Source organism: Ochotona curzoniae, unplaced genomic scaffold, assembly GCF_017591425.1.
Source record: "Ochotona curzoniae isolate NIBS_2020 unplaced genomic scaffold, NIBS_Ocur_1.0 contig_4148, whole genome shotgun sequence".
Taxonomy (NCBI): Eukaryota; Metazoa; Chordata; class Mammalia; order Lagomorpha; family Ochotonidae; genus Ochotona; species Ochotona curzoniae.
Genome location: NW_024466146.1, coordinates 3,280,013 through 3,304,034, shown reverse-complemented (window position 1 = coordinate 3,304,034; position 24,022 = coordinate 3,280,013). Strand labels below are relative to the sequence as shown.

The 24,022-nt window shown below is 37.7% G+C and overlaps 1 protein-coding gene across 4 annotated transcripts in view; it reads right to left on the bottom strand.

Annotated features, from left to right (window-relative positions):
- PARD3B (par-3 family cell polarity regulator beta) overlaps positions 1-24,022 on the bottom strand; it is a 991,411-nt gene that overhangs the window by 430,796 nt on the left and 536,593 nt on the right. For 3 of the 4 annotated variants that reach the window (XM_040984532.1, XM_040984535.1, XM_040984534.1), the window contains exon 11: positions 1,794-1,979. The exons of the other annotated variant lie outside the window; for it this stretch is intronic. In XM_040984532.1, coding sequence (XP_040840466.1) covers positions 1,794-1,979 — 186 coding nt within the window. The remainder of the gene's footprint in view (positions 1-1,793; positions 1,980-24,022) is intronic. 4 annotated transcript variants of the gene reach the window in all.

Sequence of the window (24,022 nt, the reverse complement as noted above, 5' to 3'; positions counted from 1 at the left end):
TGAGAAGAAAAATATCAAGCTGCTATTCACAAACATGGCAAAAGGCTCATCCTCAAACACAGCACACATTTAGAAGGCCATGCTCAGGAGCGTGCAGGATGTAACAACTCCAGGCAGGAGGCCCTGTTCTCCAGGAATATGAATGGATGCTATGCAAGTGCCTTCAGCACAGTGCAGCATAAGACAGCCTACAGAGTCAAACTGCCTTGGTCCAAATTTTAGATTAAATGATTCCTGCCTATGGGACCATCGGAGAGACACTGAGATGGTCTATAATCTCCCTTTTGGTCAAATGGCAAGATAATAATCAGATGTGAAATGTAAAGCAAGATAATCCCTATCAAAGCCTCACTTCAGTGTCCAGCATGCACTAAGTTCCAAGCACAAAGAGTACTAATTGTTTTGATTATCATTGTTTCCCTTAAGCTCTTGGCACTGTATTTCTCAGACAGGTTGGGGAGTCCTACAGGGTAAGGGATTGACCTCAAAACTATATGTTCTGGCAGTCCTGAAGATCTAGAAGGAAAAGAAATGTTGGAGGAAGTACACTACTGAAATGCCATGTTACTTTTTATGGAGCAAAACCAGTGGATCCAAGGAGTGAATTAAAAAGTCCTCTACCCACATCAGGGTCCTTATCTCCCGAGGAAAAAAGATATTAGCAGCTCAATGTCAAGGCCTGAGACAAAAGTAGAAGAGTAAGTGTAAATGAACACTTCATCAAGTCAGAATCTAGGGCAAGGGTTGATGGAATAAAGGGTAAGTAGGCTACTGCGCATGGAGCAAGACACCCATGATTAGCAAGATTGTTTTAAAATACCTAAGCCTTATTGCAAGCTTATCATAGACTCTGTGCTTAATAACTTATATGTGTTATTTCTTTTAGTCTTAACACCACCATTGAGGAGGTTGGCACTAAAACTGACCCTATCTGTGGTTAACGAAGAAGAGGATGGCTACGGCAGAATTCTAACTCATAAAGTCTGTTTTTATGGCATGAGAAGGTAATGACACTAACAGGTACGTACATGGATACCACGCCCCATAACCACTGCACTGCTTTCCTCTCAGTCAGTGTGCTAATTTATTGAATTTTTAGGACCCTGTGAAATAGGTGTGATTTCTTGTTATCATTGTCCAGGGAGGACAGAGATGACAGCTGGCCACCTTTCCAGCCACCTTTGCACATAGCAAGCAGTAGAGCTGGATTTGAACACAGGCGATTGAAACAATTATTATACTATGCTAATAATTATGAATGCATTGCCTACATCAATATGTAAGGGGAGAATTATTATCTTCTACCCCCTCCAAGTGTTCCAAAGCAAATAAGCATTCTGGGTACCAGGGCTAGCTGCAAGTGTGTAAAATGTGATAAATGACCTTTAATTTATACTACAATCATTCTCGGGCTCCACTGAGCTTTCATTCCTTGCAAGTACAATTTCATTATTTTCTGGCTTTATATCTACTTGTTTTACTTTTGTTTTCCTGCTTGTGTGTTTTTAAGAGTCAGTTCTGTCAGCGGAGTCCTAATGGCGTAATAAAAAGATAGCAAAAAAGATTGTTGATCCTGATGGTTTTTAAGAACCCTAGGAAATGAAAACAGCCACTTGCAGTTTGCAAACAGCCGATCACTCCCCAGATTTGTTCACAGATCTATTTTCTGACTTTGACAGGAACGTGTAGGTGGTTTCCAGCACTCAGACACCTTCTCCATCCAGTCCCCAGACCCAACATCCATGTCTCTAGGCATCATGCCTTAGAAAGGAGAACACACCATCCCCACTCACCTTAAAGGCAGCACCTCCATGGATGACGGATTTGATAAAAATCCCCAAGTCTGTTCCAGTTTCCCTGGATTTGTTGCCTTTCAAGCTCACCCCGAGGCCTGCAGAGCCTGAGTCATTCAGGGGAATCTCAAAGGTGAGTTGTTCGGTTGTCTCCAGAGACGGCGCATAGCAGTCGGCTTCTCCTTTCTGTTGGGACAAGAACAGATTGGAATTTCACACTCCCTCTTCATGAATTTTGCTAGTTTTATTTTCAAACTGTTTTCCAAAACACATTTTTGTGGGATTCTTTCCTCTCCATCTTCACCTCTCTCCCAACCTTTTCCTGCATATTACCACAATAGTATCGTCCTTAGTACAAGTTGTAAGTTTAACTTTCTGGTATTTAAGTGTATCATGACATGATAACTACAGGTAAAGGCAGAAGATCTATTAGAATGTAGAGGTGTATTTATAAATGTCATTGGGAGTTCCACTTTTATGGAAGTAGAGATCACACTGCATAGTACCTTCACTTCCCAATATGCAACTCTCCCTCCTACAGTTCATGTATATTATATATTATCTACAATATAAAATATGTATATACACACACATATATATTGTTATACATACATTTACAGAAATACAAATATATATATATACGTATATATATATATATATATATATAGATTTTTTTTTTTCCTGATGACCAAGTCCATACAAAACTAGAAAACAGGACCACTTGGTCTCTAATGGTTGGAATTCCTCCACTGGCCAGCAAAGGTTGGTCTCTCTGCAAGGGACCATCTCTCCACATCCATGGAGTGATCATTTGACAAGGCAAGTTTCTACGATTTGAGACACCCTATAAATCCAACAAAATCCTGTGATTAATTAAAGAGGCTGGGATTAGAATAAAGAGTATTTCAGGTTTCAGAAGAGACTTTAAAGAATAAATCATGTCAACATCTATCTAACACAGCCAAAGAATCAGAGCTCAGTGGAGCAACATGTTAGAATTCCAAGGAAAGAACAGGTGTTCAGTTCCTTGTAGGTGTGGACAATGGCAGAGTTCTTGGTGCCAGCTTTGAATACAGCTTGTTATTGCAGTCCCTGGGAGGCAGTGGGTAATGGCTCAAGCAACTGAGTTCCTATTATTGATGTGGGAAAGCTGAAATAGGAACCCAGCCCTCAGCTTCAGCTTAATCCTGTGTTTGTATAGAACATTAAATAAAATCAGGAAACTATTTGGTGTATGTAATTTAAAATATTTTTCCATGGAAGTACTACTATTGGTAAAGACTGCCAATGGGATATACAGCACTTAAAAAATAACATATTATTTTAAAGTGAAAGAAAGGTGAAGCTAGGGAAACAGATATTATTATTGAATACCATCACACCCTAGTAATGTCCACACTTTCATTTTGCAGCTGTAATTCACTGCCATTCAATTTTAGATCCAAATAAAAATGATTATGAACAATAACTATTCCTATCTACTTTTACAAAGGTCACCTAGCTGCAGGCATTCTGGTCTCAAGTTGGCAGAGGATGGCAGCAAATAGCACAATCAGGTTTCAGATCTCCAGGGAAAAGTGGTTGGCAAACCACACCTGGTCTTTATTGTTGCCAGTACACAATTTTGGGAACTAACAAGTATATCCCATGTGATAATCCCTGTAGGTGTCCCCTTCTGCATTCCTGTCAAGCTTGCATATATGTAAAACTCTGCTACAGCATTTTGCTGAAAAACTAACTGAAAATGAGATATTCCTGGAAACCATCAACTCATTGTAGGTCGGTAGTTCCTTCCTCTCTATAATTATGTCTAGAGACTCTCATCTTAAGGTCACTTTGAGTGGATTCTTATGTAAAATTACATATTTAAAAAATTACTATGGCTGTCTGAATGGCAGTCACAAATAACTATGAAATCAGAAGTAGCAAAGAACCCATAATTAAAACAGGATTAAAGGGTCTGATTAAAGCCAGATCCACTACATGACATTTTCAACTCCTACCGAAATAAGAGAAAACCCATGCCTCACTTATAAAGAAGTAGTTCCCTCATTTAATATTATTGCAAATGAAGTTAGCTGTGAGGATTTTGACTACAGGTTAGTCAAAGGAATAGGCCTTTATTGCTTAATTTAATGAAACTATTATAGATTAGCTCTTTTAACTAATTCATTATATTATTATCTAAGAAACAAATCCCATCCTCTGATTCACACTTTTTTTTTTCTATTACAAAGCCAGAATTCAGCACTAAATGTAAACTATTAGCCTTCATACTTACAAACTATTAGCCTTCAAGATGTCCAATTTACAACCCATAACACTTCACAATCATTTATGTTTCCAGGCCTCTCTGGAAATCACTTAATTTCAGTCTAATAAAGCTTCACCAAATTAAAGTATAAATTAAAGCACAACTATTCTTACTACAATTTTGTGAACACTGATATCAGAGAAAAACCCCAAAGATTCTCTGGCTTTTTCTATTTCGCTAACAAAATGGCAAAGACTATTTTTGCTTTAGTAACACATATAAAGAACTTTATTCGATGATCAGCCTTCTTTGGGCAAGTGTGCTAACTCTTAGTAAGAATGTTCACTATTATCTGTATCAGCTCCTTTCATTTACAACATAAGAAGTTGAAATGAGATACAGATCGATGATCTTCATTAGGAATGTATCTTTTTGAAGTCCCTGACATGTCAGAACCAGAACTACAATGAAACAAATAAACTGGTGGTTAATAGTGATTGCCTGGCTCCATTTGGAACTTTCACAAAGTGATACACTGATTTTTCACAATAACCATTTGAGGTTTGATTTAATCAGCATGGCCATGTTAGAGATGTGGAAGCTCAACTACCAAGCTGATATGCCCCCAAGACATGTCAATGTTGGAGCTTTGGAGATCCCAGGCAGTGCATTTCTGTATCAGATTCTTTGTTATTTTATAGTGAACGGTTCTGAGTTGAGCCACTGCAGTTTCAAGTTCTATAAAGTCTATATCCATTTTCAATAGACAGTGAATATTACAGTCCCATATTATCTGTGGGTAAATGATAATATAAACAATATTTTTTTACTATTTTTAAAATTCATGTTTCAGTCCACAAAAAAATCATATGATGGTATTTCAAAACATTCATGAAATGAAGTTAAAAGATTTTTGAAAATTTTGGTACAAACATTTTGACATGACAGGTTTTGAAAAAAGTTTGGGAAAGATGTGCATTATGAAAATCCTGTGCAGGAATGTCAGAAACTTTTACCCCAAATCCCTCTATCTTTTAATTCTATTTTTCTTTGACCTTTTGACTGTCTTATGTTTATTTATTTATTTTGCAGTGGAATCAAATTTGATATATTCCATTCGCAATTTTTAGGTATGAGCATGCATACAACACATTAATATGAGATCTCAGAAAATCATGGAATTTGTGCATCTTTTCATTTCATTTTCCAAAAATCCTTCCAATTATAGTGGTGACCATTTAGTATCACAGATCTTCTGAACATCGGTTGTACCTAACTGAAATTGTGTAAGCTTTGTTCAGCATCTCCCCATTCCTCATCACCCTCTGGGAGCCAACACTGAACTTTCTTCTATGAGTCCAATTCTGGAAGGATCTTTGTAATCTGGTAAAAGGTATCTTAATATCCCCAGTTTTGTAGGCTAGCCTGATTTGATCTATCTACAGGAAATTCCACAGCAGATTTCTACCGTGACAGTAAGACATGATACAATTTATATTCTCCACTCACATACAGTAATATTTTATGTCCTTCCTATGCTATGATGTAGCAGGCTCAAGTTGTAATTAGTGGTCTCCAATAATAGTAAATGTCCCAATGGTGAAGGAAGCCATTACAGTAGTTAACACAGCCATTTCCTCTGTTAGAAATAAATGTCCTTTTACCTAATGTACAAAAAATCAATATGCTGAATGCCTCCTTCCAATAATCTTAGTTCAATCAGCAACTCTGAAAATTAAATGCAAATCTTGCCAGACAATCTTTTGTAGCAGACATACAGGGGTGTGGAATATCAGCAAATGCCTCACTGTGGGACTGTAGTGATAGGATAAGCCCAGAGGCAGTGACACAACCAGACCTTGGACCTTCTTGGATTCTGTCTTTTGGATAAGAGTTCTTTGTGTGTGGTATTGCTTTTTCTATTCACAGAAGGTCAAACAGCAAGAAAAAAATCCAAAGAGGTATGGCTGGTGTAACAAGAGAAATCTTAGAACATTCACTTATTTGTTGCTTCACTGTTTCATATTTTCTTGCCATTAATGGCAATATTTCTGGATAAAAAAATCCTTTTTCAGGAAAAAAAAATAATGATCATTTATTGGAAAAGCAGAGTCGTAGACAGGAAAGGAGACAGGGAGTTACATAGCAATATTGATCCACTGGTTGATCCAGCAGAGCAAGGCTATTCTGAAGCCAGGAGTGTGGAATTTCATTTGGGTCTCCCAAGTGGGTGGCAGGAGCCGTAGAACATGGGTCATTTTCTGCTGCTTTCACAGGCACAGGTGTAGAGCACTAGCTTGGAAATAGAGCAATCAGGGCTTAAATCAGTGCCCATATGGGATCCCAGCAACATAGGTAGCAGCCTAAGCCACTGAATCACAACTAGTTTCTAGATGTTCCCACAGCATACACTTCTAGATCTAATGCCCTTTCACCTGCCCAAAGTCAGTCATATAAGATCCTAATCTATACATCCTCAAGTTCAGCATAATTGATATTTGAGATGGAAAAATTCTTGATTCTGGGGCCATTTTCTGTATTATGAGATATTTAAACCAGTTCCTATCCGTCACCCAGTAGATGTAAATAGTATCCTGCTGCCATGCCGTGATAACCCAAATTGCCAACAGACATTGTCACATGCCAACTGGAAGCAAATCCCCTCCAGTTGGGAGCCACTGCCCTGAATTACCAACCGGCAAACAGTTGAATTCCAAGGAGATAAGGTCAAAGTGGCATTTTAGCAGCTCTGGCTGTACCCCTGTCTACTAATAGGTTCCTCAGACTCAGGAATGAGGGACAGCAAACATCCTGGCAAACGACCCGGTCTTAGGTTCACAGGTTCATGATGGACCACATAGGAAGTCACAATGAACTACTAAAGGATCATTTGCATAGCTGTGTTCCTGGTGACAGGGCAGCTAATTTTCCAAAAGCAGGAATGTTATCTCTGTGGAATGAATAGAGTAGAAAAGATGATAAAAAAAAAATACAGATTTTTTTGGTACATATATAAAATACTCTTTCACTTATACAAAAACCCAGGAGAAATTGCTGCTTATCAGGTAGACTAATTATGCTTAAGTGTATTCTTCATTTGGAATGATGGCATTATGTAAAACAATACTGATACAAATTGTTTAATAATTTGGAAACACTGGAAAACAAAAAAGCAAATTTTTTTCAGGTACAGCCTATTTTGACTGTGTAACATAAAAACTTTATACATATACTCAGGAGTCCGCCTACTTCTTTTCTCCCTGTTGCTACCACATCCTAACTGCATAGCAAAGAATCGTGATGATATACTGGCATCAGATTATGGACTTTTATTTCTCTTTGTATTTTCTAAACATTTTGTGATCTGTCTATAAAATCATAAAATATCTCAAAAATATGTCTCTGTACATACATACACAAACATATATGCACAGCAGGTAGGGAGAGAGTAAGTGGGTGAGAGAGCAATAGAGTTGTCTGTCTACCAAGTCACTTTAGAAATGCCTCTACATCTGGGGTTGGGCCGAGTCCACGCCAGAATCCCAGACTTTTGTCCAGGTCTCCCACAAGTGGGACACAGACTTGTGTACTTTATCCATCCTCTGCTGCTACCCAGAATGCAGAGTAACAGGAAATTTTATTAGTAGTGGAGTTGCATGGATTTGAACCAGGCACTCTGATGGAAACACATGTGTCTCGATATTTATTAACATGTTGTACATCTGAACATTTAAATTATATTAAATATTTATATATAAATGCTTAAATATTATGAAATATTGCATTGCCAGCTACAAAGGTGGTAAGCATCTTTATAATGATATATATACATATACACACACGGATGGATATATTATGTGAATTCTATGAACAGTCTCTCTATATCCTTCATATAGTGTTATGCATTATTTAATAATACGATGTATAAATATTCTATAAAGAGTATGTGTGTATATACGTGTAGTATATTTACAGATCAGGATCACCAGTATCTTCAAGGTTCACCTCCTATCTTATCTAATGTACCAATAGTATTAGATTCAACTAATGAGGCCCTACTTTTGAAACACTTTCTTTTCTTGGGTTTAGGACACCATTAAGCTCTGGTTTGCGTCCCGCTTCACTGGGGTCCGTTCCCTTTGCTGCTCCTTTCTTATTTCAACAGTCTCTAAACAGCATCTAGGGATTGGTCCTGTGGCTTCTTCTGTTTTCTCCCACACTCCCTAAGTTATTCCATCTAATTTCACAGTTTTCACCACCATTTATACATCTCTGAATCACAAATTCATATCTTCATCTCTCATCCGTCAACTATAAACACCATTAAGGTTTCTGCTTCAAAATTATGGTTGAATGGATCATTCCTCAATGCTGTTCCTCCTAAAGTTTCCCCCATCTCAGGAAATGATAATTGCAGCCTTCTGGTTATTCAAGTGAGGGATTTTAAAATCATCCCTGACTCCCCTTTTTCTCACATCCCACTTCAGGTCAATCATCCTTTCCCATTGTCTGTAACTTTCCAATTGTCTGCAAACTTAACGGTTTACCCTGAACCCTGTGACTCTAGCCAGCTGTACCCCCTACTTCTCATCAGACTGCCTTTGAAGCACTGCTGCCTGTGTACTCTCACTTTGCTCCCCTTCAGAGGACTTTTCAGTGCAGCAGCTAGAGTGGCCTCATTAAAGCAAATTCTCAGAACTTCCTAGTGATTTTCCACCTCGCTGAACAAGCTAAAAAGTCTTTAGAGCATCTGATAAGGCTCCATAAGTTGAGCACCCCAACTCTACTTTCTGACTTCATCTACTTATCATTGCATACATTTGTCCCATCTACCTTTCTTGTCTTCAATACAACTTACACAGAACTGTCCCTTGTGCCAGTACGTTCACTGCCTTTTCCCTAGGCTTCTGGACTCCTCATTTTCCTCACCTTTCTGTAGAAATATCAACTTACCACTGATGCCTTCCTGGAACATCCAGTGTGATACTGCTTCCATCCCCTCCGATCTGTGTTCACTAGTCTTCCTGTCTTTATTGCATTTGTCACGTACTGCATATTGTTCCATTTTTCCCTCAATAATGTCACCTGCATGCACAGACTTCTATGTTGCTCTGATTCCTTGGCACTGAATGTAACACTAGTATCATTCTAAAAATATGTTCGCAAGCAACTAACTGGATTCCACAGCCCACTCATGGTTCACCGTTTTCATTTTGCAAAAACACTGCAATCATGCAAGCACAGGAATCATTCTTATTAAATAACAAGAAGAAAAATAAATGCAAAATCGAATAGTGAGCAAAATGCTTACTTCCCCCCCACCCAATTTTGCAAATCACTTTTTTTTTTAATAATTATACTTAGTTGATTAAGATACAAAGGGTCAAGGGCTACAGGAAATCGGGTAATACCATTGTTTCTACAAAAATATCATTTTTTCCCTGTATCTGGGGTCAGGGGAGAAACAAAGGGAAAAGCCCCACTCAGCCTCCCACCCATCCCAGGTCCCTGATGTGGGGCATGCTCCAAGGGTCCTACTCAAGCAGTTTTGATAGTTCAACAGTTTTGAATTGCTGCCAATCTCGCTGTTCCAAATGCAATTAAATCTACTCAGAATCTATTGGCTGACATAGTCTCTTCATGCGGTTCTGAGATCAGCAGTTCAGGTGGAGGGATCTCCAAAGAAACACTGTCTGAGGGGATCCCAGACCTGATTCTTGTGCGTGATTGCCAGTACAGGGTCCAGCACTGTCCACCGCCCCGATTAGCTTAAGCACATGCTGCTCATTTCAATTGCTGGGTCACTTCTGTTTCCAGCCCTGTCTTCCACATGAATCGATGGGTTTTGGTCCAGCCAGATCCTGTCCACTTCATACTCGGCCCTCACGCAAACCAGTGGGAGCTGCAGCCTAGTTGGGGCGATTCCCCATAGCCCCCACTAGGCCTGCACCCTTCCCTGGTTCCCATGCTTGCCAGTATGTACTGCAGACTTGTTCAGTCTGTCCCACATCCATCGAGTTCTCATACATGTCACTGGGGCAAGCCACTTTCAATGTGTTAAGTTCTTAATCAAACTCTTACAATGTACTAAGCACTCGGGTATGAAATAGTCTACATACAGAGAATTGTTAAAAAAAATTGTTAAATTGTTTAAAAATGTGTGTTGAACAATATGATAAAGTCTTTATATTTCTTTTGCAGTATATTTTGGAGAAGAAAGCATGAAGCAAGAGGCAAGAGGAAACAGGGGTGTACTTACTCAGGCCTTGCCGGATACTCTAACCATTTTTGGAAAACAGATATCAAAATAATTACTTGGTGTGAAAGGTGGCTGGAAAGAGAGAAAGATGGATGACTGTGGAGACAGCCATATTATTAAGTTAAGAGTGTTCCAAACGTGGCCACTCTAGAATCACAAATGTTGTGTATCACAAAGCAGCATTTGATTCATGCACACAAGTGGCAATAACCCAGTCTCCAAATCCTGGGGGAAGCGAACAGTCTACAGGGCCAATGTTCAATTTCCCAGAAGCCTAGGTCAGACCTGAAAGCACGCACACTGAACCTTTGATGGCTCTCATTTCATTAAATGCTTTGCTCTTGGCTCAGCACAAGCAAGCTCTGGATGTCTCTGCCTCGTCTCCCAAATGTGTAATTAGTCTGTGTTGCGAGCAGTTTACTTAATGCAAGAGTTATGTTTCACATGCAATCATTTTGTCAATTACCAAAACTCAAACAAAAGGGCTTTAAGGTTTTTTTTTTTACAGAATATAAAGCAGAAGTCATACCTGGCAATTCTGCCAGGATGTTTTATAATAAGCTTAACTATTGTCAAATTTTTTTTCCCTAAGTTCTAAGGAATTTAAAGTGATAAAACTTTTGTTAAACCTAAATAAATTTCATAACAATGAGAGGATAAGACACCTGCAAGACAGTTAATTTTCTGAAAATTTTTAATCTTCTGAAAAAGCTCTGGGTAACTATTACAAGCACGAAAGGCTTTTGGCCAATTGCATTACATAAAATTCAAAATGTGAATATCATCCCGAGTGGGGATCAGAGACTCACTGCGACAGCAGGGAGGCATTTTATTTTTGATTGTACTTTTAAAGTAAAGAAAAAGAGAAACGATGAACAGGCACGTTCCAAGGTAAATGGTGATCTAAGGATGATCATTTTAACAGATGGTGAAAAACTCTTTTTTCTCTTACTCCTACTGAAGTATAAATGAAATCAGAAGAATTCATGGAGATGTATAAGTAGGCAGATGATCTTTTAAAGTATTTTTTTCCTCTTACGGACAATGTAGGTAACAAAGATTTCACTACGCACACATGTATATTTATATGTACAGAAACAGATGCATATATATATACATATATATATAATTATGTCCTAAAGTGTTGAAAATTAGTTCAAAGTTCAAAAGCAACCATAGAAAAAGAAAAAAAAGTAACGTCAAAATAGATACAATAAAATCTTCAGAGAGCTAAATGTGACAAAACTGGAATTTATTTTTGATAGAAAACAGATTTTAAAAAATAAATGACAAACAGTTCCTTAGGATCTCATTAAAAACAGATATTCTTGTTATCTCCCACAGTATGCACTCACTCATTTTAGATTACTCTTTAATGCATGAAGTTTTAAAACTTTTCATTTTTTAAAAAAGTCTCCTCCACTGGCAATACGCAAAAAAGCAAATTTGAAAGTGAATGCTGATTTCTGATCGGACTTTTGTAAATTAAATTTTTCTTTAAGTAAAGAATGACTTTAATATCAAAAAAAAAAAAAAAAAAAAGAATTTCCAAAGGGCCAGTGCAATTGCTTAACTGGCAAACCCTCCACCTGCCAGCATCAATTATGGGAACTGGTTTTCCAGTTCCAACTGCTCCACTTCTGATCCAGTTCTCTGTTGATGGCTTGGTAATACAGTGGAGGCTGGCTCAAATCCTTGGGCCCCTGCATCCACATAGGAGACCTGAAAAACTCTGGGTCCTGGCTTCAGATTGGCTCAGGTCTGGTAGTTATCGCTGTTTGGGGAATATACTGCCGGATGAAAGATCACTCTCTCTGAATCTCATTCCCTCTAAATCTACCCTTCAAACAAAGTAAGTAAATCTTTAAAAAAAAAGAAAAAAAAAAACAAATTCGGAAAGCAGATATTCTTAATTGAATGCATGACAGGTTACCTGCATCCGATCTCTTTTTTCTAATATTTATTTATTTATTTATTTATTTTTATTGGGAATATATATTTACAGAGAGAAGAGACAGAGGAAAAAAAAATTTCCATCAGTCAACTGCTTCACTCCCCAAGTGGCTGCAATAAAAAACATCCACCCCAATTGGCCCATTCCTTAAAGGAACACGCCAGGTATGATACCTATAATGCTTATACAGCCTGGTCTTCTGATCCAAGTTGACATTTGCTAACATGAAGGTGTCCTCTGACCCCTCTCTGGCTGGGGTTTCTTGCAGAGAGGTGACCTAAGGCCTTGCCTAGTTAGGGTTGGCTTTAGAAACCAGCCAAGACAAATTGGATTTTTCAAAGACCTGGAGCAAGCTAAGGACTCACACACGGGGTCATGATCATTTCATTGAGGGAAGAGTAAAAACAATGCAGATGAGGGTTTCAATGATGAACAATTCTGAGAAAAACATTACTTTTGACTTCTTAGACAATTCAACAGGAAGGGACACAGTATACTTAACTTGACCATGGAACCCAACTTTGTATGGAGCATATTATAGACAAATTTTCCTGGCAGAGAATTAAGGAAATGTTATAATACAGAATACGGGGATGGGACTAGAGAAAAAAAGATTAGAAAACAGAGAAGGCTCCAGAAATTTCTCCAGAGGAGAATGTTGTTAAGTCCAACAAGTCCCAGATGCACAGAACCTTGTAACCAAAACTTGTAATTCCACTATTTTCTTCATCACATTTTTGCATGTACGACATATTTCACAATTACTATCAACAACAACAGAGTGTCACGAGGGAAAATGCTATGGAATCCTTATTCCATAAAAGTGAATATGTGATGTTTAATTTCCTTTGAAGAAATCTCCCCATGGCAATCACCATTTTTTTTTTTAAGTTTTCAACTGGGGAATGTCTGTAGATAGTCAAAGACAATGGCTTACAACTCATTTTTTTGTCACAGGAAACTTTGGAAGTTCTACAGCTACAGAATCAAATCTTAAAACAATAGAGGAATGTAAAAGCCTTCAATAAAGCAACATCGAATCTAGGGACATTCACCATTATTAAAGAATGCTGACTTTCTCAGTAAAGCTACCACAACTTTTTCCCAACTTAAAGGAAAAAAAAAATCAAAATGAGGGATTACATCCGAATCACAATCATTTTTCCTATAGGACCCAGTAAATGCTTCTTCACCTTAAAAGCAACATTTATTAAGTTATGTACGTTACAGTAATACTACTATTACAGCCTCAAAAATAGCACTTTAATGGGGCAGAAGAAAAGAGCTTCTGTTTGCTACTTACGCCTCACAAGAAGAAAATCAAAAGTTAAAACAACCATTCATATCCCATCCCTTTCTGTGATGTTGCAGTTGCATCTAATGTTCCAGCTGGGAGCCAATCCCCTTTAGTATGCTATGAGTGATAAATAATTCTAAATTCCAGATAGGAATTGAGAAATCTCAGTGGGTAACAATCATATAAAATTCACAGTACATGTTTACTATTGTAATGAAAATGTTCTTACCACATATACCATTTGTAGATAGATATATAATTTGCTTTTACCCTAATAATTAAGTCAATTACTCTGCTAAAATTAATTGTCAGATAAAGCTGGCTATAAAATAACAAGTCTTTTAACTTCTATGGAAGATGAAAATCCATCAAAATTTAAATGTGACTATAGCTTCTTATTAGAACATATATCCTGAAAGGAAAAACTGAAATCACTGATTCATAAGGAAAAGCAAATGAATGTATCAGGCCATAGTTGTCAGAAAATGCAATATAACAAACCATCCAAAAACTGTTATACATACAAGACAACATTTACTCTGCCTTGCATATCTTCAGGTTGGCAAGGGTCTGGCTAATTTAGGCTGGGCTCGGTTGTTTTGACTCTAACCTAAAGGTTAGGTATGTGGTCTGTGCCACATCTTTCGTCTTCCTTGGACCAGTGGATTCCCAAAATATGCTTCTAAGATTGCAAAATACAGGAAGTGAAAATAAAAATATCCTTAGAGAATTTGGTAACTTACCATCTTCTAGCATCTCATTGGAGAAACAAATTCACATGGCCAAATCCACAGGCTATGATTAGATGAGTACCCTCTACTACCATGAAGCTGTGACACTACTTGCATTTATGTTTTGCTTGAAACTGAGCAACTGAAACCAACAATCTATCCACCAACTGTACCAACCGGATGGTCTCAGTGAGGGAGGCTCTCACAGAATCATCAAGAGTTAATAACATGTCTTTTCTTCTGTCAAGTATCATATATCCTACTGGACACATACATAAATTCTATAGTTTGAACCTCAGAGTGTCTTCTGGATCCATAAGATTATCCCAAATTAGGAAAATATACAGCCTTTATTTGAGAAGATCCAGGAACTCTTCTACAACCCAGTGCTACTCATGCCAGACCCTGGAAGATGACAGCTCAGGTGGCTCAGGGGCCCTAAATAATTGGCTTGGGTCACTATATATTGCCTTCTAGTTCATGTTATTCTTCCCCAGTGTTCATTCTCCAATTGCCCTCTTATATACTGTTATATGTCTAAGAAAGAAGAAAAGGGCCAGGGAGCAATTTCTGTGGCCTTAATTCCTGTAAAATCAGTGTGTAATTTTAAGAAGTTCAGCATATTTCCAATCAATATTTTGCTAGATGCAGGATGAATGGATTTCATTCTTCCATGAACCAATGGATCTTAATTTTCCCACAAATAATGCTTCAGACCAAATAAGGCCTATCCTTAACCCTAAAACTAATCTATCATGACTGCATTTTTATTTGCTGACATTAAAAATAGAGGCTTAACAAGGTGCAATTCTTCAATCAATCTTTTAGATAAGCATTTCATTAATTGCATAGACCTATAATTTTTATAATATTTTTATAATATTAAATGTGCATGTGTATATGTATCAAGCAAAGACATTATTTCAGTTGAAAAACAAATTTTATTGTGACATGTAAAGGGATAAAGCACACTTTGTATAATATTTATAAATAGCAAAACTTTGTACCTTGGCATATAAACCATCATTTCTTTTCTTTAAAAATTATATATTTATTATTTACTTTAAAAGTAATATGAAAAATACAGGAGAGAAAAACAGAGAACAAAGGAGAGAAAGAAAGGAAGAGACGGAGGGAAGGAGGAGGACAATAGAAGTAAGAGACAGATTTGTCTTTTGGTTAAAGGTTTATTCTCCAAATGGTCTCAGTGACCAGGATTGGGCCACGTGAAAGCAAACTGTCAGGAACTCTCTGCAGCTCTCCAAAAAGGGTGGTAGGTATCCAATGACTTGGTCCATCTTCTACTCTCCTTCCAGTCATATTAGCAAGGAACTAGATCAGAAGCAAAGTAGCTGGGAATTAATCTAGCAAATCAATAATGGTGTGTGGGAGTCAAAAACAGCAGTTTACCCAGTTGCACTAAAATGCCAGTCCCACCATCCTTTGAATTATTTACTGATCTTATCAATAGAGAAACAATTTGTTCTTTTCTGAACTCCCATTTTACCTCCCTTTTATCATTCCTATGATTCTCAGCATTTTCTTTATTTCTTACAATTATTTGCTGGCTGGTCTATCTTAACTCTGCTCTACCACTGTGATCTCATCAAGGGCAGAAATTATGTTTAATTCAGCTTTGAATCCTATTAGCATCCGGCAGGATGCATGCATCTAATAAATATTTGCTATGGGATGACTTCATAAATTTTCTGTTGACATTTCTTTACCACAATGCCCTTTTGAAATAATGACATTAAAGTGGGGAGGGAAAAAGACAGCTATATCTTGCATCTTATTTTCAGAAATTACAGTTTTCTTAAAAACACTTAAGAACAAGTACATGGTACATGCTATTTAAAAGCCAATGTGAATAGCTAAGTATTGTTCCAGTTATTTTTTTTTTACCACTGTAGATCAGTATGTGTCATATTTACATATTAAAACATAATTCAGGGGCTGATCTGTGGCCTAACACGTAAAGCTGCTACCTGGAACATTGGCATCCTGTATGGGCACTGGTTCCAGTCCCAGCGATTGTGCTTCTGATCTAGTTTCTCACTAATTTCCTATATAGCATAGGATGGTTCAGATGCTTATGCCACTGCACCAATGTGGGAGACCAGCAAGATATTCCTGGATCCTGGTTTGGATTGGTCCAGCTCTGGCCCTTGCAGCCATCTGGGGAGTGGAAACAGTGGATGAAAGATCTGTGCCCTCCTTCTTTCTGTAGCTCTGCCTTTCAAATAAATCAATCTTGAAAAAATGAATATAGGGTTAACATTTTTTAAAAAATTTAATGGAAAATTAAATAATATGGATCATCATATTGCTGGTAGCATGTGTCAGAAAACAAGATGCCATCACCATCTTCAAATACTGCTTTGAAATACTAAGTCACATACTTGAAAACCTACAGCTGGTAGAATGATTTCCCCCCCTCCTTTCAGTGTCATAATGGTACCAAACATAATCACAACCTGCTTATACTTCAGTGCCTACAAAGGGCTGAGCTAGGCAAGAAATAGCTTGCAAATGTTTCTAAGATCTCACATTTACTTTGGCTCATCTGATCACTACATCCGCTCTTGCGTTTTGATATGGGGTGGAGTAAATCTGTCATTCATTTCTACTTTATTATGACAGCTGGTACAATTTGGCAAGCACCCTAGCTAAATTAACCCTAAAAGGCAATTTTTTTTTCACATTTAAAACTAAGAAAACTATGTCTACATCAACACTTAAACAGTTGGTTAAAAAGGTTAGACTCATTCGGTAAGTAAACACATTGGTTTAAAATTAAAAATGAAATGCAAATGTAAGCTGTTTGGATTTATTTGTATTGAGTTGGGCAGCCGCTGTATACTGGCATTGAGTAAAAAACAAGTAATTGATTCAGTATCTCTACATCTTTGTCCTTTCAAATCTACTGCACATTAAATGCAGATAATTTGGAAGGTTTTTTGCACTCTATTTGATTGAATAAACTCATAATTCAAGTATGCAAATGGTTGGCAAAAGAGACACCTGACCAATTATTTTCCTGTTAGGCAATCCTTGATGCCAGGTTTTGTCTCTGTGAACATCGAGTTCACTCCATTATTTTGGCCATATCAAAAGTAGAGCACCGACTGAACAAATATGTGTGATTTATAAAGACAGCCATATTTTTGCGATATAAAGACAGTGTTTTAGTAAACACTAAGTGAGGACCGTATGTCCAGGTGCTTCTAAAACTTTCTATTTATTAAATTATAGAAGACCAGCTTTAAAAAAAGAATCTGGGAGACATAACCAAAATAAATAAATAAAATGTTAGAACTAAAAATAAGTGTAAATTATTTGCTAATGTAAATCAATATAATATGTACTTATTTTGATAGCCGTTATTCAGCCTAACAGTACAGTTTGTTCTATACTTGGATCTCTGACTTGTAATAGAAAATTCAGCTGCAACATCCTAAGAAACATTAGTGATGTTCTAAGAACATTGTGTTTGAACAAAACTCATTTTTTTTCTAGCATCTGATTAGAATAATTTCTTATATTTTTTTTTAAAGAAACAGATTTAGAAAATTTTAAAAATACATAGAAGGCTCTTGCTTTTATTTTCTTCACTCCTTGGTCTGGTAATTAATGTCTACTCAATACCACACTCAATCATCTCTCTCCCCTGAGATAGGACTTTCAATTAAACCTTTTATTTCATCTAAGAACGCCTATTCTCATTGACCAGTGCACTTCTTATCAGTGGATTTATGATAATCGAATGCACCATCTCCTCACAGGCAGAATGGTCTTATGCATCCTTATTGTTCTTGTACCAGAAGAGAAGTGAAAAACAAAATTAGCTCTCGCAGAAGGCAGGAAGGAAACTGCATTTGTTTAACACAGCAAGAGGCTTTTCACTACCTGCCCATTGGCCTTGACCATTGCACTGCCCTGGCCTCTCCATGTGCTGGCTGCCCCTTGTCTGGCTGCTTTCTCCTGATAAGAGATGCCAACCCCCTCGGGATCTACAGAGGGATGAGAACAGAGGCATTGCAATCTTTGGGCTACATTTTCAAAGGACTGCGAAGGAAGTAAGACATTTACTTGTGATCCCTATTCTTCTCTGCAAGAAAACCCTACGGATTAGAGGGACCTCAATGGCTATCTCACAGTGAAGGCTGAACTGTTTTTAAAACTAAGTTACTGACTTGTTCGCGGCCTTTCTGCCTTTATTTTCTTTCCAACGAGAATATATATGATTTGATGTCTGTTTCAGAAGAGCACAAATAACAGTGACATGTTATTAACTTAACAACCATGAATAATTACATTTTTTTAACAATCATACTCAGTTATGCAGCTGAGGACAGAGTTGAGCTTATGAATTTCTATCTCTTTGATGTAGAGAATAGGTCATAATTATATATATCCTGAACATAAACAAATATCGGTAACTTCATCTTTGTTTGCATGCCTACATGGCACATAAAATTATCAAGTTAATAATTGCATCACTGTTTATTTATTTTGTTTATTTCCAACCTGCCGAGTCCCAAGAAGGGATTGAAGTGGCTTACAATAATAATTACATTAAAAATATCTGTCAACTTTTCAGCAAGTCACAAGTGTTTTTAGTGTGAAAGATGATCGAAATCTTAAAGAATAATATTTGTAATTCACTCATTTTTCTTTACGATTAGAAGCAACCTTTACATAAAGAATGACTGTGACTACAAAACAATTTCTACTTGCAAAAACAGGTTGGATGCTATAACTTTTATTCTGAACTTTGTGTTTGCAACCTGAACCTATTTTTTTTCCCCCTCAAAATATGTACTTGCCATCTCTAAGCTTCGACTTATCAGCAGGTTTTTTTTTTTTTTCCTCCATGGTATCACCAACACATATCAGTAATAATCTACATTATATATAACAACACTTTATGCAGAAATGCACTTATATTTCAAACTTAGGTAAGAAGGAACACATTTCCTTCTGAGATGATTATGGCACAGAAACCCCTGAAGGCACCCACAGAGCTTGGTGGTGTCGGGAGAGGACTAATGGCAGGATGCCATCTATACCTTAGTATTATGGCAACAAGAACAGCACTGCCAGGTGTTGAAGAGGCAGCCATGAGAAAGAGATCTATTGGCAATTTGTTAGCTCTCCACTTCCTGAGGAGAAGGTACCCTTTAGGTCAAACGCTGCCCAGGCATTCTGAACTGTGGAACAATCACATCCTCAGAGAAGGACTCCCGCTGCTTGTTCATATGTACAGATCATTCATAATTCAGGTACTGTCTATATTGAGTGTCAGGCCAAGACTTGACGTGCAGAAAGTCAGAGAATGCAATTCAGAAAAAGGCAGGGATCTTTACGAGGGTTATTTAATTCAATGCCCGCCTTTGAATGATAAGGTCATTCTTCTCCTGGCTTATTGTCAAATTCCTTCTCAAAATAATTTTAGCATTTATTTGTTTATCACTATTTACACAATTCAACCTTCACTCCCCAACTATAATACAAATTGTGAGTGTCAAGAAGAAGAAATCTCTACATACAGTGAGAGAAGAAGGAAAAAACAAAACATATGGCTTGTGCAGGGAGAAGGGTATTCCTGACACGAAGGGGGGGGGTATGGTATGATAGCTAACAATGTTGCTGAAAAACAAAGTATGGGATGTCTAATTTGGCAGAGTTCAGCATGCCACATAATAATGCTGGACTAGCGTTTTGGGAAATAAGAAGACACACACAGGAAAACCAAAGTATCCCATCCCACACCAGGACACTGGCACACATGTCAAGGAGGCCATCCTGCAACCTTTTCAGTTTAGCAGACACTCCAGCAGAAGGCCGTGGCAGGAACAAGCACCAACTGAGGAGGAACGATGTGTGTGCCCCACACAATCGACAATCCCTGCAAGTCCTCAGGTTTTGAAGAGCTCATTTAACCGCAAGAGAAAGCTAAAGCAGAGAATTCAGGAAAGAAAGTCAATTAGAACTTCATCTCCAAAGAATGTACTTTCTGCATTACCTCTGGAAATGGTTTTGTTAGACTTGCAAATTTCATTTGAGAGGAAGCATCCATTGCCAACATTGTTATTAGTATTGCTTTCTATTTCCTTATGTTTCCCGTTTTCCTTCCTGCTTTTGGTTCACGTTCCTCTGTATTTCTGGAAGCTTTTCCCTTTACTTTTTTTGAATTTCTGCAGGACCCAATCAAAATCCAACCTCCTAGGTAAAACAATTCATAATTTTAACATCCTCTGTTTCTTTAAAGGTCTTTGCTTTCTTCATTTTTATAACTTCTTGTCACTTTCCACCTCTCAGTTTCTTTCTCAGCTTTGTGTAACTCTTCTCCTTCCACTAGCTTTCTCTCTAGGTGATGAAGAATTGCATCATATCCTTGTCTCTCTAGTAGCACACAATACTGCTTATGAGCGTCTGAATTACATGCATTGTGCTTTCATACAGTTTAGAATTGTCAATGCATGACACAGAAACATTCCATAAACAGCTGGAGATAGGTGTTTGATAATTGTTAACTTAACAATTGACCCCTCTATTACCAATGGGGACCTAGAAAAAGAGGCAAGTGAAGGAGACCATTCACCTGAACATTCATCTCTCTGAGTATCACAAAGGAAAAATACTTGGTTTCATGCAGAGGGAATGAAAGTAAAGCACAGATAAGATGTTTTGGTTGCATAATTTTCTGCTTTATCATTTTGATTTTGCTTACTTTTTATGTGTTTTTCTCATCTTCTGGGATGTCAGCTGTCAAAAGAATTAATTATGCAAAGACAAGGTGCTAAAATTCTACATATAACTCAATAAGTGGCTAGGAAACAAAATTGAACTCGTTTATAATTGGATACCATTCAGGGCAGATTTAATGAAGGGTAAACTTAAAGAGATGTAACGACATTAAATGTCTTTTAGTCTTTTTAACATGTATGATGAAACATTTGTCTTTAAGAGAATTCTGGATTGTACAAGGGTTTTCTTTAGGCTGCAACATGAATTGAACAGTACATGACTTGTACTCGAGCATCTTAATTTAAATAATTATAACATCTTAAGAAAAATGCATCTTAACCCCTATGGTGCTTTATTATATCTGACAAGTTCAGTAAAGGGGCACCTATCTCCCCCTGCATTATGCGTCATATGTGCTCCACACTCATTAAAAATAATGAGAACACATTTAAAAGTCATTGCCCAGAGAATCTTTGGGGATGGGGTATGGAAAGAGCTAAATGGAAACATTGTTATTTCGGTGTCTATCAGCTCTTACATTTTTTTTTTTAAAGAAGTGATTTAAGTTAATATTCATTAATGATAAAAATCACACATTTTCCTCAGGAAAAAGGCAGATGAAATATGTTCAGGTACCTATGTACACTTTCAAAATCCAATGGGCTGAAGCAGTTGTTTCACATGTGTAGTATTTGCTTTGATAACAGCTGGAAAAGTCAACCACAATCAATTAAGGCATTATTTTTTTTCTCTGATTCTTTATATATCCTTTACAAAGGAAATGCATCTCCTTATCTTACACCAAGTATACCTTAACAAATGTACTGATCACAGGCAGAGAGGCAATTAAGCAAATCAAGGTCATCCCCTGAGTTTTGTAACTAACTTCTTATCCAGCTGCTCTATATCAACAGCTGGCATAAATTACTGGTAACATTTGGCTCACTGGATAACAAGAAAGATAGAGTTGGTCGTTGGGTCACAATATTCCTTTCTTTCCTGATCTTTTAAAAGATGTATATTCAGGAGATTCTCCTTTTTACCTTCTAGCAGGCAATCATGCCCACAGTGGCCACTAATAAGACATGTCTGGCACCATAAGGGTAAAAGAGAATCTCATGGCTTTTCATTGTCAACTTTGCAAGAGAATGTGATTAGGCCCCAGTCCTCATAAATGTCATGAGGGCTTCTTTGCAGAGCACAACACCACTCCTCCACTACCTTCCAATCTCCAAGAAAACCGGTCTTGTGATAAAAGCCATTAAGTATTTACATTCTGACACCTGGAAGCCATATGACCTGGTAAAATGGCCAGCACTTCCTCCATCTGCTTTAATAATGCTAAACCACAGCATTTATCATCATCTGTTTTACCAAGACTAGATTTTGCTGACAAGGTTTCAGTAAAATTCTTTCAGGTCTAAGTACTTCCCTGGGAGTAGCAAATGACTATTAATCCCTCAGCCCTGTGGGTTGCTGAACGCACTCAAAAAGCTGGCAAAGATTAAGGGCACTGTATCATGTAGTACAAGTGGGGGAAGACACAGTGTTTAGTTCGGTGAGGGAACGTCTTACTTTGAAAACATTTTTGATACTGACAATTGCAAACTTCAGTAAGACAGTGACTTCATGCCTCATTCAGATGAGATAAAAGGAAACTACACAGTGTTATTCAGTGACAATAAATATGATTACTTGGATAGGAACTTTTTTAAAAAAAAGTTTTACTTTATTTTTATTGGAAAGCCAGATATTCAAAGTAAAGTAGAGACAGAGAAGAAGATCTTCCATCTGTTGAGTCACTCCCTAAGTGACCACAATGGCTGGAGTTGAGCCAATCTGAAGCAAGGAGCCTGGAGCCTCTTTCAGGTCTCCCATGTGAGTGCAGGGTCCCATGTCTTCGGGCCATCCTTGACTGCTTTCCTGGGCCACAAGCTGGGAGCTTGATGGGAAATGGGACTGCCAGAATTCGAACCAGCACCCGTTGGGATCCTGGCATGTGCAAGGATGCACACTAGGCCACCTCACTAGGCCCTCCTACCAACTCTGAAATCTTTGACAAGAGGGCAACCATGGAATCGTGCATGGTGGGGTACAGTTCACATAATGGGTCAGGAGAACATCCTCACCCTACATCTTTGGGAGATGGTAAAGGGAGAAGAAAAACAGATAGGATTGCAAACCAACGTTCCTGGCATCAATCTTCTAAATCTCTCAAAGTATCTCCCTTTGATATGTGTCTACATCTAAAAGGTGGCATATGACAAATTTTGAGCACAATCAAATTGAGTGTGGAAAGTTTAAAGCACAATCGAGTTGGGCCTGAAAAAGTCAAGTACAATTGAGTTTGCCTAAATGGATCAAGTGTAATTGAGTTGGGTAACTGGATTGTACCCAGCACTGGCTCTTTGCCCAAATGAGGGGGCACATAGCCAAAAAGGCGCAACTCACTGGGACTTGAAATTTTCACAGTCTATTTTTTTTTTATAGAATAAGGAGTTGTCCACAAAACAAAGAGATAAGTTTGAAAATTTAGTAACTGTGTCTCATCAGTAAAATCATGAAGTTAATCCTTTGGGTCAATTGCTGTTCCAGAGCTCCTCAAACTTGTGTGAGCATCAAAATATTCCAGAAGATGTGAAAAACAAGTCCTTTCGAGTCCCTCCACAAGAGTTGTATGTGTCTGGAAAGAGAGAATTTACACATCTAACACGTTCCCACATGATGCAGCTACTACTGCTCTCAGAATGTAATAGGGAACCTGCGCCCTAAGGAACTGCTGCAGCCCAAACTGACGCTGTAAACATACTTTAAGATACTTCTGAAACTTTGCAAATATCCCCTAACACATGTAGTTACACAGTCACTATACTCAGTGTTATGAAATGCTCTTACTAGGAGCTATATGATAGAATGTGCAAATGTCTTCTTGATAAGTCTGAAAAACTCTAAGTGGTCATTTACATTCAAAATGAACTACC